This window comes from Branchiostoma belcheri, unplaced genomic scaffold, assembly GCF_001625305.1.
Source record: "Branchiostoma belcheri isolate BF01 breed outbred unplaced genomic scaffold, Haploidv18h27 scaffold25, whole genome shotgun sequence".
Taxonomy (NCBI): Eukaryota; Metazoa; Chordata; class Leptocardii; order Amphioxiformes; family Branchiostomatidae; genus Branchiostoma; species Branchiostoma belcheri.
Window position 1 is genome coordinate 1430631 of NW_017803854.1, and position 19229 is coordinate 1449859.

Consider the following 19229-nt stretch of genomic DNA (forward strand, 5'->3'; position numbering starts at 1 on the left):
CGTGTGGAACATTGCATGCAAAACAAACAAAATTTTCTCAAAGTGTAAAGTATATTATGTTTTAATAGGTTTAAAATAAATTTAGTTGCCTAGAATGGTAAATAGAAATATACCGCCATAATAAAAATGGGAGCATCCACATCAAAGCAAAATGAATGTCGCTTCGCCAGCCACCAAAAAAACTTCGCGAAGTACACACAGAAAAAACAAGTACCCATAGAAAATACAAAGTGCCCATAGAAAATACAAAGTGCCCATAGAAAATACAAAGTGCCCATAGAAAATACAAAGTGCCCATAGAAAATACAAAGTGCCCATAGAAAATACAAAGTACCCATAGAAAATACAAAGTACCCATAGAAAATACAAAGTACCCACAGAAAAAAACAAGTACCCATAGAAAATACAAAGTGGAATAAAAAATGCTAAGTGTACCTATGGGCCTTCCTAGGAAATAAATTGCGGAAGTGTTTGCTTAAGTGTGTATCGTGAAGAGACGTATGTTTTAAACACGCAAGTCAGGCTATATATAGATTTTCAGTACTGATCACATGAGGGTTAGCTCTTATGACAGTGCCAGGCAGAACAAGTATGTTCCTGTTACTATAGTATAGTGTGCCTGGTCACGACCGTACGTTCAGCTGTATTGTATAATCAATGGTTATGCCATGAGTCATAGTTGACCCAGGCCATTATCGCCTTTACGGCTCTAATTTGGTTAACTGCGTGCCTACTCAAGCCCACACAAACCAAAACATTGTTTAAGTGGGCAGAAAATGTTGTAAGTCGAAATATATGCCGTTGTCAAGGAAAAGCGTGTTTAGTGTAGACATTACCGCATTGAGTGAGTGGGCTGGCTAAGTACTGTGACATAATGTGTTCCGGGTTTAGACTTCGTGTAATTTCTCAAGCATTTGCAGACGTAAAGGATCCAAAAGGGTCTTGATGTTTTGCCAAGTTGCTAAGGAAGAAAATTTTTGTTAAAAAGAAAGCTAAACATGCATGTTCCTTGTTACTTTCAGATGTCTGTCAGCGAAGAGAAGAGGTACAAGCAAGAGAGGCGAAGAGCTCAGGAGGAAATCACCAGACTGCAGAGCCAAGTCAAAGAGGTAGGCGGCGCTTCTCACTTGATCAATTACGTTCGTAATGTACCCGTACCGTGATATTTTATTATTACCATGCCTAGAACAACAAAGCTTAAGGAAGAAAAATTAACATTGTACATCTCTTTTTTACTCATGGGACTTCTTGATCAATTGAATATTTGAATATATTCGTCAGTTTATCCAACTTTGGTAATAGTTTATAGAGTCCAATCTTTGTATTTCTATCATTTCAGCTCGTAGACATGAACACAAGATGGCAGATCTACAACGACCAAAGAGAGCAGTACGTCCAACAACTGAGAGAGAAACAGCTTCAGCTGGAAAACCGCCCAATCACACCCTCAGCGCCCGTGGCCGTACACTCGGGGCTGACCGAAGAACAACAGCGCAGAATAGACCAGACAATCCTCAACGCCAAGAGGGAGACGGAGAAGACTAAAGAGGAGGCCATGAGACTACATGACGATCTCACCGTGGCCAGGAACATCGCGTTCGAACTGCAGGCACAGATCGAACAACTGCAGATGGAGAAGGACCACTCCAGGCGGGAGATAGCGGAACTGCGCCGCCAGGGGGCGCAACTGCCGGGCGGCGACGCCCAGGAGACGATACAGATGCTTCAGCAACAGGTGGGTTGGTTTCTCATCTTGTCCCCATCCCCGTTTAGTCATTTTTTTTTCAAAGAACGCACACGAGTTAAAGTACGGTAGTGTTTCTTAAAATAATAGGGGGAACTACTGTGAAAACTGCCCAAAAAGGCTACCCATGGGACCGATAAAATCTGGTTTGTGTGGACAGGTGGTCACTAAAGACAGTATTACACCGAAGAACTTGTTACACCTAACCCTTCCAATATCTAACTCTGAACATGAATCATCTAGTGATTATGCCCCCACTGTACTTGGTAGGGCTACACTCTGTGATACCAGTAGTTCAAGGGCGAAAAACGAATTTTTGAACACCTTAATCTTTGGTTGATCACTTTGGTACTATACAGGTGGTCACTATACTATAGACAGTGGCTATTACACCGAACAACTTTTTACGCATAGACTTCGAACCTTGGTTGATAACTTTGGTACTAAATCTTCCATTCGTTTTCTCACTCAGGTCCAGGTGTGTACAGAAGACTTCCAGGCTGAGCGGCAGGACCGCGAGGCGCTACAGACCCGGCTGGAGGATCTGCTGACTGCCCAGGAGCGGGACAGACAGGTGATCACCATGCTGAGAGAACAGGTCCGCCAGCTCCAGGCCACCGGCGCCGGGTACCGGGCAGCCACACTCCCGCGTCCCTGCCAGGCAGAGTACCGCCGCAACCAGCCTGTACAACAGGTAACGTTACTTGGTTATTTCTGGTTCTTCACTGAGCGAAAGGGAGGGCAGAACACTTGTTGTTTTTGTGTGTGGAAGAGCTACCTGAAAACGTGCCCATGCACCTGTTTTGTAGCTAGGTCACCAGACCTATTTTAGCTCCGGAGTCTTTATATGCGAAATGCGGGTAGCTAAAATAGATCTGGTATCCAGGATACAAAACAGGTTACTCTTCCACACACAAAAATATCAGACAGGTTTGCCTCTCAAAAATTCGACTACAGTCTAACAAAAAGAAACAGCAACTGTCTGGATTTGGGAGTAGTGTCTAAAGCCTTTCTTATGATTAAATGGTGGATGATTCAATTTGGTATCGGGACCCGTCTACTACGGTCTCTGTTCTAGTATTGCATGGTCCTGTGTCGTGAACTCAACAATTCAATTCGATTTTGCACTAACAATCCCTTCATCCATGTCGTTCTACAGTCGATGCTGATTGCAAGGGGTCATCACCATGGTTACGACGTGATTGACGGCGGCATGCAGGACGACGACGACTTGACGACGGACGGCGTCGGCAGCGACTCTGACGACAGCGCAGCGAGGAGAGAACACATGCTTTACTGTCCCCGCTGCAAGCGCGAATACAGCAAGGACAAACATGACCTGCTACTGGAACACATAGACGTCTGCTGTAGCTAAAATACTAAACACGTAACGTTAGTTGTCATAGCAACGGAATCATGAAGCCGCAAAATGTCTTTATAGCACCTGTTACTGTCGTAAAAAGAGGGTGTGTCCCGGTATGGACTCTTTGGTTGTCCATCGTTGTCGATGAAGACTTCATAAAACTTGTAACTGTCACTAAATGGGGCATGTATACATTGTAATCTCTGTAGTATTTAAACTTAGAGTTCATGTTGGAGTTTGTAGGATATTGTTGACGATGTATATGTAATAAGCTAGCCGGAGTGACTGCAAATGGAGAGGACCATTCAGCTAGGCTGCAAATACTAGTAGTGGAACAGCGTGTGTGATAGGGAACCGTTAGCTGTAACGCAACTTAAATTCAGCGCCAAAAGCAATCAGAATGTACTACTAAGTTGAGGATTCCTTTTTATATCAACTCTCAAACGGGTCAGATAATACAAATAATGAATGCATGAAAAAAACGGATGCAATGACTTTTACAAAAACACCAATCCTAGGGAATATCAAATTTTTATATGAATGATAGATGAGACTAGATTTCAGTAACACTTTAAGAATCGTGTATATATCTGAAGCGACCTCAACAAAATAACAAACACATGTTGCAAATATTGTTACTAGTACTTTTTATCTACCATTTGTTTATCACTTTGAAAACTTTTGTACCGTAATTACTAGTAGTATAAACAAAAGATTGTACATATCTTTAACATCTTAGATCTGATGACTTCTTTGTGTAGCTTGTAACGTTATTTATTTGTACTACTGATGTCTTTCTACTTGTGTTTAAGACTATAGAAAACGTGGTATTTTGTCATGTATTTATCCACGTGTCGAACAATCAACTCTTCTCTTCACGGTACGCACAAGTAAATGCAATGTCATTGTTTTGAAATAAATGTTACTTTTCTACTATTCGGATGAAACATGATTGTGTGATGCCCGTGATTTTATTTCAGTACTGTACGTTTCGAAAGAGTTTATTCGAAAAGAAGTCAATATGTGGTTTTGGCCTCCACTAGGCTCTCCTAACGCAAAAGGAACTCTACAGTGGTCAAACTCCCCTAGCTCATTATGAAATTTGACAAGAAGGCTATGTTTTCCATAATGAGGCTCATTTTCGAACGTGACCTTCCTCTTTGCGACCCTACCCATCCACTAAATATCATGCATAACCATTCGCATCTTCTCGACTTAGGCCACACCAAGTAATTTTTATGGATGACGTCCTTTGGAGACCCTAAATCTAATGCGAGAGGGCGAAAAAAAAAAACAAGAAGGGCCCTAAAAAACAAGATGCCTAGATTAGAAATATACTAAGAGACGACAAATGTTAGGACACAAATTGAATGAGGTGACACAGTGTAACAAGCAAGAAGTCTTTTATTCATCATCAAAACAGCAATAAATCAGGTGGAACAGCAGTTGTCGTCCTGTCCTGTTTCTTTCATCACATTTTTGCATGCCTGCAGAAACAAAGCATAAAATTGCGGCACTGTCGTCACTCTTTGGTCATAGTTACAGGAAGCGGAATTTCTTTTTTTTCTAGAAACAGGCCAAAATCAATGCGCGCGCGGACGTCATCCATAAAATTCACTTGGTGTGGCCTTATGTCGAAATACAAACACACATAGCTACATGCACAGCCCGCTGCAGTACCGTACGACAACGCCAGGTGAACCATCTTCAAACTTGACGTTGGTTTCCCAACCATCTACTAGAGTACTCATCTACCAAATATCATGAAGATCCATGCGTTGTTGACATACATACAGACCCAGACCACGACCGAAAACATAACCTTCTTATTGAAGATAATTATAGTTCAGACAATATAACAAAATTAGTTTTCAAGATATATTTCGTCTGTTGAGTCACCAAAATATTCCATTACAAGGTCACGTAACGTTATAACGCCACGTGAGTAGCCATATATAGCAGCCAAACTTTTCCACTGGAGTTGGAATTTAGTCAGTTTGTTGGAAACAATTTAAATCAGAATCCATCATACTGATATAAATGAAAATGAGTCATTTTCTCCAATTTGATGAAAAACCCGTTTTAGTGATCGGCCCCACCACATTATGAGTCAGAAAACGGGGTCGGAAAGACATTACATTTATTTTACATGCCGCCAACATCTGCATGAAGACACATATAAGTAACGTTAGTTATTTCATAATCTCGATTCTTTTATTTTGCATTCTTCAGGCCTTCCTACGGGGATACGGATCGTAGACTTCTGCAAAAAAGCGGAAATAATTGGCCAGGTCAGTCCACGGGAGGGTTTATTTCCTCTTTCGATTGCGAAGCTAGATCAAGCTAGGCAAACTCCCCTGGCAAAAAAAATTATTCTCCCCATTTTTGGTAAATTTTTCTGTTTTTGAACCCTCGTTGTTAACGTTAGATCTTGTTAGTCAGAGACTAGAATTAACTATACAGCAATCTTCTGCATTTGCCACGTAGCAAAACAAAATGCCCTTGAGAAAGACGCCATATTGTATTTGCATTTACGTTTGAAATGAATTGAAGAACCGATGCCAGGTTTGGTATTATAATCTCCAAGCAGAAAGCTTTCGGTGGCATCAAATTGGCCAGGCAGTATTCCATTAGCCAGAGAAGGTCACCGGCCAACGACGGGATTGGCGCCCCAAAAAAACGGCCGTATATAAAAAGCTATTACGATAATTCCCCCACAACCTCTGCTTGGAGAGTAGTTTGGTACGTACGTGCGCAAACACGAATACCTCTCTCACCCCCAGCGACTCTGTAAACAACCGGGTGACGTCACGGGGAATCCCCTCCGTAATCTTTGTAGTGTAGCTCCACCCACCAAAACCCAAAGCGTCAGTGACGCCTCTTCTGATTGGCCACTGGCAGCGATCACCCCGCTTTCGAACGACAACATAACCAACCGTTGCGGGTGAAACAAAAACGTCACGCATGACTTACTGCCCGCAAGAGCAGAGGCCTGGGTACGTTTGCAGCTGAGCGGGAGGAAAATCGTTGTCTTTTGGTGAGAGAAAGTGAGTTTAATTCCACCTTTTCAGCTCCCAATGCACTATTTTAGGAATGCAGATATTGTGTACTCTATTGTCAAGGTTCTTGGTAAACGTGTAGCGACGTTATAGCTGTGGATTTGTAGGCGTACTGACTCAGTTTTCACTCAAAGCAAAATATGGCGTACCATTATAAAAGTACCTAGTCATTTCGTTCCCCATGACTCATGGTTCTTCCGTCCTTTGTTTTTTCAGCCTCCAGGGCTGCGTCGTGGCACGGTTTCCGTTGTTTGGGGAACAACAAGTTGAACAACCCCAAATTTCCAGAGTACGGGAAGCCAGTGATCGTGCCGAAATCGCCGTATCGGGTTCAAGAGCCAAAACCTGGATCAGGACTGGGTATGGGACCGGCCATTGTGTACCTGTGCGTGTGTACCAGTAGTCATTGCCACCCCCTCAACGTCTAGGCCTGTCTAAACAAGTTTACGCTCGACATATCTGGTCAACTGGGACTTGTCAGGGCAAGCAACCGGGATTGGATTGATCAACGTTCTTGACTGAAATTACCGTCTTTTTGCTTGCTGTTGTCAAGCAAAAATATGGCTAGTGCAGATTTCGCAAGCAACAGTACTAGTAGCACTCCTGCCACGAGTACAAATTCCACCCAAAATGCGAACTCGGCCATGTCGAGTGTCGGGCCGGAGAGAGACGATTTCTACCGGCAGAAGTTCGAGGCCGTGAGTCAGATGGTGGTGTCGCTCAGCGAGGAAAACAAGTCCCTGAAAATCCGCCTGAACGGGGTACAGACTCTTCAGACCCTGCTGTCAGAAGCGAGGGAAGAACTAGCTGGCAAGCACCAAGTGATTAGGGACTTGGAAACAAGGGTTGCCGACTTGCAAGCCAAGATAGCGAAGCTTGGAGGCAACAGCGAGGACAAGAGCATACTGCAAGGGGCGATCGTAGTGCCAGGAGTGTCAAAAGAACTTGTGGATAACTTGATCAGAGAAAATGCCAAGTTGAAACAGATGCTCAGAGGTCCACGTGAAAACAGTGGACTTGTGGAGGACAAGACTGACACAGAAAAGGTAATGTCTGTGTTCCTAATATTCAGTTTAGAAAAAAAAAATCACCCAGTTTGGATGTTCTTGCCCTATTCTGCTCCTCCCCTGTGATTGGTTACACCTGTTCAAAGATGCTCATGCTCACAGCCAATCAGTTTTCAGAACAAGGTTTAGCAAAAAATCTCGGGATAACCTACATGTACTGACGGTAATACTAGTACATTGTAGAAGTGAACAGAAAGTTTCACTACCGTAGGCACCAAATGCTTTTAGAATTATACTAACTTTGTAGTGAAATTGACCGTGATAAACTGTTGTTTTGAAATAATTAATTTTTTTGTATAAGTTCCACAAGTTTTCAAGCTCGTTCATGTGCTAACTCTCAAATTGGGAGTCGGTTTTAAACCGACATGTAAGAGTCTAAGACACGTCTTGTTTGTCATTGAGTGACTCACTAGTACTTAGGTGTGGTGTGAGCACTCCCAGTTTTGAGTTCAAAGGGTGGGGCTGTTTAAGTGAGCCCAAATTCTTCTTAAGAAAGCGTGGGTATCAGAATTATCTGGGTACCTGAGTGTGGTTGTTCTTATGTGAAACTTTCGGTGTCAAAAAGAAACTTCCGAGATCGGGGAAAGTGAAACTAAAGGTGAATAGACCTGAAACTAACGACAGTTTCACCCTTTTTGTTTAAAAAATAATAATTTTTGTCCACCAGCCTAAATTCTTCTTAAAAGATTGAACAATTATCTGGGTGTGGTTGTTGTGGTTCATGTGAAAGTTTTTTGTCAAAGAAACCAAGAAAAGAGTGACAACTTAAGATGAATAGACCTGAAAGTAACAACTGTTTCACCTTTTTTTTCATACCAGCCCCAATTTTTTTTTAACAAACAGTTATCTGGGCATGGTTGTTCTTGCTAATCAATCTTGTGTGAAAGTTTTGGTGGCAAAGTTCTTGTGTCAAAGAAACTTGTGAGATCCGGGAAAGTGAAACATTAACTTGATTAAGGTGAATAGACCTGAAACTAACAACCATTTCACCATTTCTTTTGGCAATTTTATTTCTCCACCAGCAATTGCAGATGTGCCAAGAGCAGTACCACAGAGACATGGCCGCGAAGGACCACGAAATCAAAAAGGTACAAGAGATCCTGGCCTCCTCGGACAACGACAAAGACGTGGAGATCGCGCGGCTCCAGAAGGCGCTGAAGGACGCCCGTAACGTGGATCACACCCGGGACGTCCTGTGCCAGTCGCTGACGGAGGAAACTCAGACCCTGAAGGCGCGCCTCGCGGCCACCGCGCAGATGTGTAACGACCTGGCCCACAAACTTGACAGCAAGGAGCGCATGCTGTCACAGGCACAGAACTCCATACAGATGTCTGTGGCTGGACAGTTGGGCAAGGTGATTAATAAGTAGTGATTAATTAGTTAAAACCAGCTAGACTTTGGTTAAAAAATAGGGGAAATAGTTTGCCAGGAGAGTCAGTCTGTGGGAGGGTTAATTTCCCCTAGCCTGGGTACCATCCTGGTTAGTTTACGTCCGCTCCTACAGTCGCTGGTTGGCGGTAGCGACTGTAGGAGCGGACGTAAACTAACCAGGATGGTACCCAGGCTAAATTTCCCCCTCTGCACGGCCAAATAAACTCTACAGCTCCCCTAGTCAATTATTCTCCCAGTGGTCGAAATACTTTTTTCAGTGCTCTGCAATATTGCAGAAGAGTCAAAATTTTGTTCTGCAATTTGGAAATACATTCTGCAAATACACAAGCCTCCATACTACAATCTTGCAAGTTTATAAGCATGAACTATTGATTGATATGCAAATTAGTGAAGACAAATTTTTGGAAGTCCAAAAGGAAACAAAAGATAAACAAGTCAAGACAAGGTTGATGTAAATTAGTGAAGAAGCTCCTGTTGTTTCAGAACAGGAGCTTAAGTGTTGTCTTTCCTTGGGGCCAAAAGCACCAAATCCCAAGTGCCAATTTTTCCTGCTGCAAAATTGCAGATTGTATAAATTTTTCTTCTGCAATCTTGAAAATCTATCTGCAGATTGCAGACTGCAGACAGGTATTTCGAACACTGTCTCCCTATTGGCTAAATTTTTACTTTTTTGCGAACCCACGTTGTTAGTCTGGTGGAGACTTTTTTCAGAATTTTAGACAGACTTTCTGTTAAAACGGCCCGATAGTTATCAATTTGTGGTGCGTCACTGTTGCGCGACATTGGTATTTATTCAAAGTCACATGCTGTTTGTTCCTCGTTGCATGATTGAACCCACAGTTCAAAACTCCAAATTTCAGACTTACACAGCCAACTGGTCAAAATTTGTCCAAATCGGTTTGTTGTGTAAAGGGGAAATGTTTCAGAAGTTCAGATACATTTTTAATGTCTAGAATGTATTTTTATTTTTCGACAGAAAGTTTTTTCCACAAGAAAAATTGAGGTATGGTGTACAACTACAAGTGACCACCTGTACAAAAAGGTCACTTCAGCAACAAATATTTTTTAAACAATAAACACAACAAAATGTGACACTTTTTGATGTTCACTTCAATAATTTTTCCCATTTAGTTTACACAAGCATTAAGAATCCTGTCCATAATACTAGTGACCACCTGTCCACAGACCAGATTTGTACTCTCCAAGCAGAGGTTGAATGGGAAGATTGTGACCTTTTTCTATGCCCCGTTTTTTTCTGACAGCCGGCCCATCCAACTTCGGTGGCCGGTTGGATACTGTCGGCCGGCTGGATACTGCCCGCGTGTTGGATACTATCTTTTTTGGCCACCAAAAGATCTGCTTGGAGATTACAGATTTGATCAGTCCCCTGAGTGGTAGTCTTCTTGTGCCAGTTTTGACTCTATGTTGTTTTATGATAGGGAAATGCTAATGTTTAACAACGCTTTATTGAACCTTTTGTGTATGATGCAACACCGGACTTCTGCCTGGCTTCCTAGATGTCTGCATTGCTTCCACTCCCAACTTGTTTTTCACAAATCGGCCTAAATTTAGCTGGAAATTGAGCACGGGTTTTGCCACGGGTATTTCTAAGGGGGTTCCCCCGGCTGTCAATCACTCAAGGGACACGCCCACTGTCAAGATGGCTGCTTCCTATTGGTTGGTTGAAGGCTGACCTTTGTGCCTGTAATGTAACTCACCTCTGTTGCACACACATGCCATTGTTTCCATTGTTCACGTCTTACACACTTGGTATTTGGCCGAGGGCAAGGGGAAATGTTTCGAAGTTCTGCTATAAACGATTTCTGATCTAATCGAACTTCGTCGTGGGAATTGGCTCGGTATTCCCCCCTACAGTCCATAGCTGCACTTCCCTCTCAATTGTTGACTCAAGAAGTTGTGTTTTTGCGGCCAGTTTGAAGGACACTTACCAGATGTCGGCCTTTACACTGGAGCTTAGTGCAAATTGACTCATGGGGAATGACATAACAAGTCAGACATGTAGGTGTGGGTTCAAGCATTGCTGTTGACTAGTACATGCTTGGAGCGCATTAACTACACCATACCAGTATAGCCTCCATAGCATGCCAAAAACTGGGGGTTTTCGGGGTCTTCATCCTCTTTGGGAGCTTTTATGTGCTATTTTCTGATTGCATATAGACAACATAGCCAGCCTGGTTGAATTACCCCCGTTTTTAGAACTGGGCTGATCAGAAAACAGCCAAAGACCACCAAACCCCTCTATCCCAGTTCTATAAGCTACGGAGGCTAATACCAGTGTGATTGTTCGGGTAAGAAAAGATATGCCAAGTGATCTGTGGAAAATGATATAAGTTTATGCAGTCATAAAGAGTAGCACATGAAGTGTGCTGCCATTTTCTTTAATCTTTCTCCTTTTCTGTATTTTTTGGGGGGCATACTGTACATGAATGCTGAATTACCGATAATGTTTGTATTCCAACCAAAAATTTCAAGAGCTGTAGAGTCTTACTGTTTCTAGAAGAGCTTATCAAGGGAACTAAAGTGCCTCTAAAATGAAGTCAGTATCTTGAGCAGTTGCAGAGATATGACCCCACAAAGATTCAACATTTAGTAAAATCTGTGTCGATTCGTTTCTTCTTATAACTCAAACAATTTTCACAGAGAATTACAGATATAACCTCTATCTGTATAGCGGTGCAGTATAACTGCCCTTTGGCATAACACACCAGCTTCTGTATCTGTATAGCCGGTATAACCGCCCTTCGGCGTAACACACCAGCTTCTGTTCTTTATAGCCGGCTTAACCGCCCTTCGGCGTAACACACCAGCTTCTGTATCTGTATAGCCAGTATAACCGCCCTTCAGCGTAACACACCAGGTTCTGTATCTTTATAGCCGGTATAACTGCCCTTTGGCGCAACACACCAGCTTCTGTATCTGTATAGCCGGTATAACTGCCCTTTGGCGCAACACACCAGCTTCTGTATCTGTAAAGCCGGTATAACTGTCCTTTGGCATAACACACCTGCCGAATTACTGGTGTAATTCGGCAGGTGTGTTATGCCGAATAACACACCTGCCAAATGTATTACGATGTTATGATGACGACAATGTGGATGATTATTTGCAGGTGTCGCTCGGTGAGGGGTCCAGCACCGATGCCCAGAACAGGGCAATCCTGCAGCTGGAACAGGAAGTCAACAAGCTCAACACACAGCTCCGAGAGGTAGGAGCAGTGGTTTCCATGGTGAAGAATAGACCAATCAGCAGACTCTAAATGACAATTACATACTTTTGAACTCTTTCATTATCTGTTAAGTTACAACTGACACCACTTCAAAAGGGTTTGAAAGTCAGTTATTTTTCCCGTAGTTTTCCCGGTTCGTTTGGCTCAGAACCAAGGGGTCCCAGGTTCGATCCCCTGACGTGCAGTTGGAAAAAGCACTTCATACACCTTCCCTCACGGTGGAGTGATGCCCACCAGGCCTTTTGGCTAATCTTTGATACTGTGTCCAAACACTGATTAGGACATGGCCAGATTTGGTGTCGCCCACGTGCCAAAATCTGCACATTTGCCACTAAGAACCGTACAATATTTTTTCCTGGTTGGGTGCAGCATTGGTGCTTGAAATCCTGTGGTACGAAATTTATTTTCTTTCTGCAGGTTGTTGACATGAACACACGATGGCAGGCGTACAACGACCAGAGAGAGAACTACGTCATCACGTTACAGGGGAAAGTCACGGAGCATTCACAACTGGCAGATAAACTACAAAGGGACAACAGACAATTGCAGGTGAGAACATGGAAAAACCTGCACTTTCATAACATGTTTGCTTTATGCTTTACAACTGGAGTTGTAAACATTGTACATTGGAAGATGAGAAAGAAAGTTTTGCTACCAATATTTAGTTCTTGATAGGACATACGATATGGTTCAGTATTCTTAAGAGTTCAAACAAGAAAACATTTCATAAAGTTTGTTGCTTCCAGGATAGAAGTATTGTTTTTTGCAGAGCAGCTTGAATACTAGAAGTATATACCCTGGGCAGTAGGATGTGGTATGAAGTCACCAGGATTGTGTGCTATGTAATCATGGTATGAAACTTGATCATAAACCATACATGAATACTTCCCAGAAGTCTGAAGTCTCTAGTTTCTTGTTGTTTTCTTTTGAAAGGCCCGGATTGAAGAGCTACAGAACATGCCTCAGTCAGCGAGCGGCGGCGGGCTGTCGGAGGAACAACAGCGTTACTATGACAACCTGCTCCTCACGGCGAAGAAGAACCTCGAGGAGCAAAGGGAGGAAACTGAGGAGGTACGGGATTAAGAACTTCTAATTAAGAACTTCTTATTAAGAACTTCTTACGTTGTCCTGCGGAGCACAACAATTGTTGTTCTGCACATGCAGTACCATCTATATAACACCCTGTATAGGTACGATATGGGGGTATTTCTCGTGCAACGCCTACACTGCAGCGAAGCGCAACAAATGCGGAAGTAACTATGCCACTGCAGGGCAAAAAAATTGGGGGTTTATGATCTAATTAAGACATGAAAATATTGAAAAATATTGTGCCAGGAATGCCAACAGGACAAGGGTTAAGAAGTACTTAAGAGTACAGAGTAGAGTTTTGATAGTTAGCTTTTAACTGCAACTTTGAAAAGGAGACTTCTTAACTGTTACTTCAGCACATAAGAAATTGTCCAGCAATTCTCCTTACAAAAAAAGCTAACTGGAATGTTATTATCATGGAAGTTCATCTGTGTTGGTAGTAATCATAGTAAAACGTTGAACTTTTTCTAACACACAATTACACAGAGATCAAATTTCCAGGAGATCACGCTGTGAAGTGATTGGTCATTATTTATCCCGATGAAGGCGACAGTGGTCGCTGAAACTTTTATCTGTGTGTAATTGTGTGTTGGAAAAGATCAACGCTTTACTATAACTGAAATGTTATTGAAAGCTTGGAGTTGTAAACATGCAGATGGCAAAAACACCTGGTACAGTTTTCTCAGCTGTTGAATTGACCTGTTATGTCCCATACGTCCTTGGCAGCTGTCCAACTACCGGTATCAAAGTTTGAAAGTCCAACTTCAACTGCAGTAAACAACTTTTCAAGATCCGGTTTCGTCTGGACGTCCCTGTAATAAACACTTTATGATTCTTATAGAACTTTTACTTTTTTTGGTGGAGTTATCCAATTGGGTGTTCATTGAAAATTATTCATTCAGCTTTGAAACAATCACATATTGATACATAGTAATCATTTTGACAAGTTACATGATAAAAAAGCAATGTACAACAAGCTAGGCGTAATTTAGCCCATTGCCACAATCTTCTTCTTTGTTTTATGAATAAACCATTTGATACATGCTATACATGATTTGGGCTCCTTTTTCCCAGCGAACGCAGGTCTAGAACAAGCTGAAGTGAATGCCTGACTCTGGAGGACTTAAAAGAGAATCGCCCACAACCGCCCAGTATATGGCGCAGGACGATGTGCAGACGGACGAATGACTTTGACGCAGTACAACAAGTTCATACATGATACGTGATGTGGGCCTTTTTTCCCCGCAAACACAGGTCCAGAACAAGCTGGTCCGTATGACGGAGAGATACGAGATGGAGAAGGAGAAGACGGAACAGATGGAGAGGAGGATGGAGGCCATGGAGGCTGAGCATGCTCAGTGCAAACAGAGCCAGAACCAGGAGGAGATTGTGGACATGTTAAAGCAACAGGTACGCTTGTTTTTTTATTCAGGAAGCTCCCATTAGTGATAATACATCGCTATTCTTCCTGGAGTCCTTTACATAAGATACAGCATTACATCAACTATTATTTACATACACTTTTAACTACTTTCAAGAAATCTGGTCTTATCAACATTTGACATATGATAATGATAATACAATAAACATCATTTGTAAGGGTGGGGAATGAATGAACGTGTGTGTGAGTGAGTGAGTGAGTGTGTGTGTGAGTGTGAGTAAGTGTGTGAGTGTGAGTAAGTGTGTGAGAGAGTGACTGAGTGAGTGAGTGGATGGATGGATGAACCATTGAACAAATGAATGAATGAGTATCCATCAACGAATGAGTGTGTGAATAAGTGAAAGAATGGGAAACGAAGGAAAGAATGAAAAAGATAAAAAAGAATTAGGAAAGAAATGGAAATTTGCAAGATGTTTCACGCACTTGTATTATTTTCTAATCATCATCTCATCAATTTATTCATGGCAAGACCCAGAAAGTCTTCATACTTTTGTTGTGAAAAAAATGTCCTATGTAATATGAACAGAGGAAATATTTCCTGTTGTTACAGCTCCAGGCGTACAAACAAGCTTACATATACAGAGGAAAGAACGAAAAACATATGAAAGAAAGGAAAAAAATGTACTGTAATTCCTGATTTGTTCACTGTACTGATAAGTTCACTGTTTTCACTGTCACTTCCGTACAGTGAACTTATCATTACAGTTAACAAATAATTCCTGGACTCTCTTTTTCCTGCACCTGTCACCACCGTGAACATATAGTTACGTGAACATGTCCATTTTTCTCAGACCGTGAAATTTTGCTACCGTGAAAATAAAGTGAATTACAGTATATACATCTGTGCAGAAGACTGTACGAAAGTCCCAGCACTTTTGTGTTGTGTAAAAAAGTCTTATATAATTTGAACAAAGGAAATATTTTCCTGTTGTTACAGCTCCAGGCGTACAAAGAGGATTTTGAGGAGGAGCGACGTGACCGTGAGCGAATGCAGGCGCGGCAGGAGACCGTGGAACAGGACCTGGCCACGGCGAAGGCAACAGTCAGGCAGCTGGAGGCACAGGTGAGCAGTCTGAACCATTCTCTCTCTCTCTTCTGGGCTCAAAATAACCTTGGTGCACCCAAATTTGGAACTGTGCACCCAATTTTTTCTATGGGTGCGCCCAAATATTTTTGTAGGTTTACGTATGGTAAGTATACAACATATTCTTAACATCCAAGTGTCAGAAAAGTAATAAAATCATTGCTATAGTATGTTTCTTTAGAAATGAAACATAATTAGTTTTTGCTGACATTCTGCTTATTCTATCTTATATGGTGCACCCCAAAAGATTTTTGTGCACCCATTTTTTTTAGGTTGGGTGCACCAGTGCACCTATTCCCACAAATGAATTTCAAGCCCTGCTCTTCCACTGCGTGCGTCCTGCACTCGCAGTTGTAGAAACTTCCCGCAGCTGCATTCAGTCTTTCTTTATCTTCTTCCACTGTGTCTTCTGCCCCGCATGCTCCCTTAAGCTCTTGGACTTTCCTTTCTGTTGTAGAATCATTACCTGAACAAAACTTGAGAAAAGAACACAGACAACAGAAATGAAATGCTTTCAGAAGATTCTAGGGATCACATACAGAGACCACATCCCAAATACTGAAGAGAGCTGTACATGTATAGCAAGTCTTTTTGGACTTAAAGTTTGCATAGATTAGCGCCAAGCTTGCAAAAATTAGCTCTGCTTAAATCAGATTCAGACAGAACCTATCCTGGCACAGCAATTTTTGTACCTTATTGTTTACAAATATTATATATCCCTAGGTTGCTCTAAAAGTTTGAAAAAAATTTTCTTTTTACTTTTTTTCAGCTTCATAGAGAGAAGAACCAAAAACAGTTCCCTGTCTACCATGTTCAGTATGACCAACAGGTAAATGAGTTAGATATATTCTTCTCTCTAGTTTGAAGCTAGACCAGTATTTTTTTTTTATTCAGGCTTTTTATAAATGGTAGCTTTCATAGTGTTCTACATTTGTGTTACAAACAATTCTGTAGTACAGTAGTCATACAAGGAAGACTTGCATTCACAGTGGAGAGGTCACCAAGAAAACTGCAAAAACATCACATAAATTTATGGGCCTGTACCTAAACCTCTGTTCTGGTGCCTGATTCTGAACCGTTTATGTACACAGCCCTAGTACACAGGAAGACGTATGTTTAAAGTTATATCTTTTGGTCCCACACAAAAAATCCTCTCACCTAGAGCTTTCGACCAGTCACTCTGGTCTTCCTCAGTAGACTGACCCAGTGAGGCTTGTCACATGGCTTCTTTGAAGTGTGACGTCAACACTGGGTCAAAGGTATCTGGTAGACAATGTCACTGGTTGAAAGCTCTAGGTGAGAGAACTTTTTGTGTTGGATCTAAAGTTTCAACTCTAAACATGTGGCTACAACACAGATGAACTTTCATGATAGGAAGACTTATGTTTTGTTGCCTTTTTTTGCACACACAGAACGCCCTCCGAGCGCGGTCGGCCAACAGGCACACGCCGTACGCCGTGGGAAACCGCTTCAACTACGGCTTCGACGTGGTGGACGGGGAGGTCGTGGCGGACGGTCCGACGGAAAACGACGAGGGAAAGGCAGAACCGCCGCGGGAAGAGAGGCGGCGCTCGCGGAGAAGAGAGACGGACATCCTGCAGTGCCCCAAGTGTAAGAGGGAGTACACTAAGGACAGGCATAACGAACTGTTGGAGCATATCGACCTCTGCTACGACTAAAAGTTATTGGTAAAAGTGTAAGTGAAACCAAGCAAAAATTCTACGCTGTTCATGAGTTGTTGGATAGTTTAGAGCACATCCACCCGTGCTACATTTTACAACTTAAGTTTTCTCCCGCTTTTTTACCACTACATGTACTTGAAAATGAATTGGTGAAAGTGCAAGTGTAAGAGGGAGTACACAAAGGACAGGCATAACGAAGTTTTCTTCTTCTTCTTCTACGTTAGAGAAGCAAAGACTCTGGTAGATACCGAGGTCCGTCCCCCTCCAATAAGTCCAGTAAAGACAAAAGTTTTCAGCAAGGAGGTTAAAAATCTTCTTGTTTTCACTAAATTAAATGCACTTTTACCAAGACTTGAAAATGAATTGGTAAAAGTGCAAGAGAAAACTCTTAACCAAACAAAAAGAAAAACTTTCCACTGTTCATGAACTATTGGAGCATGTCCATCTGTGCTACAAGTTACAACTAAAGTTTTCACTTGAACTTCTATTAGTACATGTACTTGAAAACAAGTTCTTGGTAATAGTGCAAGTGAAAACTTTCTACCTTGAAATATATGGGACTATCATACAATTTGTTCCACGGGAAAGGGGAATGTTCATTTTGGAAGGATGATCTAGAAACACTATGATAATCATACTCATAGAGTATATCCGCCAGGAACAAACATGTTATACATGTACTTACCAATTTGCCTTGTGACATGTATCTATGTTTTCATCTGTATATTTTCAATCATTTCATTTAGCCAGTATCATATATTATCAAGATGTTACAGACTTTATTGACATTGATATCTGGCTGTGTCCTATAATGTTCTTTGGAGTTGAAGACAATGAAATAGTTAATAGCTGAGCTGTCGGGCCTTTTGAACATCAAATAGTTGGAGAAAGTTAAATTTGATTTTGTAGTGGTCACATATGTCATGTGCATATGATCATCGTGCAATCGCAAACTTCCGACATTCTTGAATAGTTTTGCCTGTGCCCTGCAAAATTCAGCTTTCATGTTACACAAAAAGGTGGTCTTAGGTACTTGTTGGCATTTTTTTCTGTCATGGCCTGCTTGAAAATTGTATGGCGGCCTACAATGATTGTGACCGCCCAGTTAGGGATACGTGTATACAATTCTTACAGAGTAAAGAGACTCTTTTTACACAACCAAGACCAAGACTTGGTTGTGTAAAAAGAGTTTCTTTACTCAGTATTTTGCCAACCTGATGAAACTTTTCACGGTTACAATTCTTACAGTTCACCCAAAATGTGAGCTAACATAGAGACAACAAGACAAAAAGTTGCCGTAGTCACTAGTGTATACGATGGCTGTGACTGCCCTGTTAGGGATACATGTATATTTTCTTACAATTCTTACAGCTCCCCCGAAAGGAGAGACAACAAGTACGTGTAAAAAGTTTTACCGGAACTTGAAGAGCCGTGTTGACATAGTTAATGTACATGGTAGAATGTCAACTGTGAGTAGCAGATGAATGCCTGTAAATAGCAACCTGATACATGTATATACAGTGAATTGTATGCTAGTAGTACATGTACATGTAAATGCAGAAAAGAGATTGAAACAGCAAAATTTCAACAGTAAACAAGTGCTTGCATTTCTACCAATAGACAAGCCAAGCACACAAGGTTTTCTATGTATGGCCACACCAAGTAAATTTTATGGATGACGTCCTTTGGAGACTCCAAATCTAATGCGAGAGGGCGAAAAAAAAACAAGAAGGGCCCAAAAAAACAAGATGCCTAGATTAGAAATATACTAAGAGACAACAGATGTTAGGACACAAATTGAATGAGGTGACACAGTGTAACAAGCAAGAAGTCTTTTATTCATCATCAAAACAGCAATAAATCAGGTGGAACGGCAGTTGTCGTCCTGTCACATTTTTGCAGGCCTGCAGAAACAAAGCATAAAAGGCAAAATTAGTTGCTGATTAACCCTTTGCATGCATTACTGCATTTCTACCTATGCAAATAGTCTATAGGAGCTTTTGAGAAAGAATATCAATAAAGGTGGAACCAAACAAAATATGTTTAGAGCTATTCTACAT

General features: G+C 41.7%; 2 protein-coding genes and 1 long non-coding RNA gene across 4 annotated transcripts in view; 2 read left to right on the forward strand and 1 right to left on the reverse strand.

Annotated features, from left to right (window-relative positions):
* Positions 1-3480, forward strand: part of LOC109471455 (TNFAIP3-interacting protein 2-like) — a 9056-nt gene extending 5576 nt beyond the window's left edge. The window contains exons 4-7 of the mRNA XM_019770781.1: positions 1023-1109; positions 1340-1735; positions 2217-2438; positions 2904-3480. Coding sequence (XP_019626340.1) covers positions 1023-1109; positions 1340-1735; positions 2217-2438; positions 2904-3119 — 921 coding nt within the window. The 3' untranslated portion in view covers positions 3120-3480. The remainder of the gene's footprint in view (positions 1-1022; positions 1110-1339; positions 1736-2216; positions 2439-2903) is intronic.
* Positions 3481-6068: 2588 nt separating this feature from the next.
* LOC109471454 (centrosomal protein of 55 kDa-like) lies at positions 6069-17366 on the forward strand. 2 transcript variants are annotated; one of them, XM_019770779.1, is made up of 10 exons: positions 6069-6154; positions 6383-7212; positions 8256-8588; positions 11757-11852; positions 12291-12422; positions 12807-12944; positions 14217-14372; positions 15341-15466; positions 16257-16316; positions 16900-17366. In XM_019770779.1, the coding sequence occupies exons 2-10, from the start codon at positions 6727-6729 to the stop codon at positions 17164-17166; spliced, it is 1794 nt and encodes a 597-aa protein (XP_019626338.1). In that variant the 5' UTR covers positions 6069-6154; positions 6383-6726; the 3' UTR covers positions 17167-17366. The 2 variants fall into 2 exon arrangements, with proteins under 2 accessions (XP_019626338.1, XP_019626339.1); XM_019770780.1 differs by lacking the exon at positions 16257-16316.
* A 1622-nt stretch (positions 17367-18988) lies between these two features.
* Positions 18989-19229, reverse strand: part of LOC109471606 — a 1753-nt gene continuing 1512 nt past the window's right edge. The window contains exon 4 of the long non-coding RNA XR_002140310.1: positions 18989-19073. This is a non-coding gene — a long non-coding RNA (uncharacterized LOC109471606). The remainder of the gene's footprint in view (positions 19074-19229) is intronic.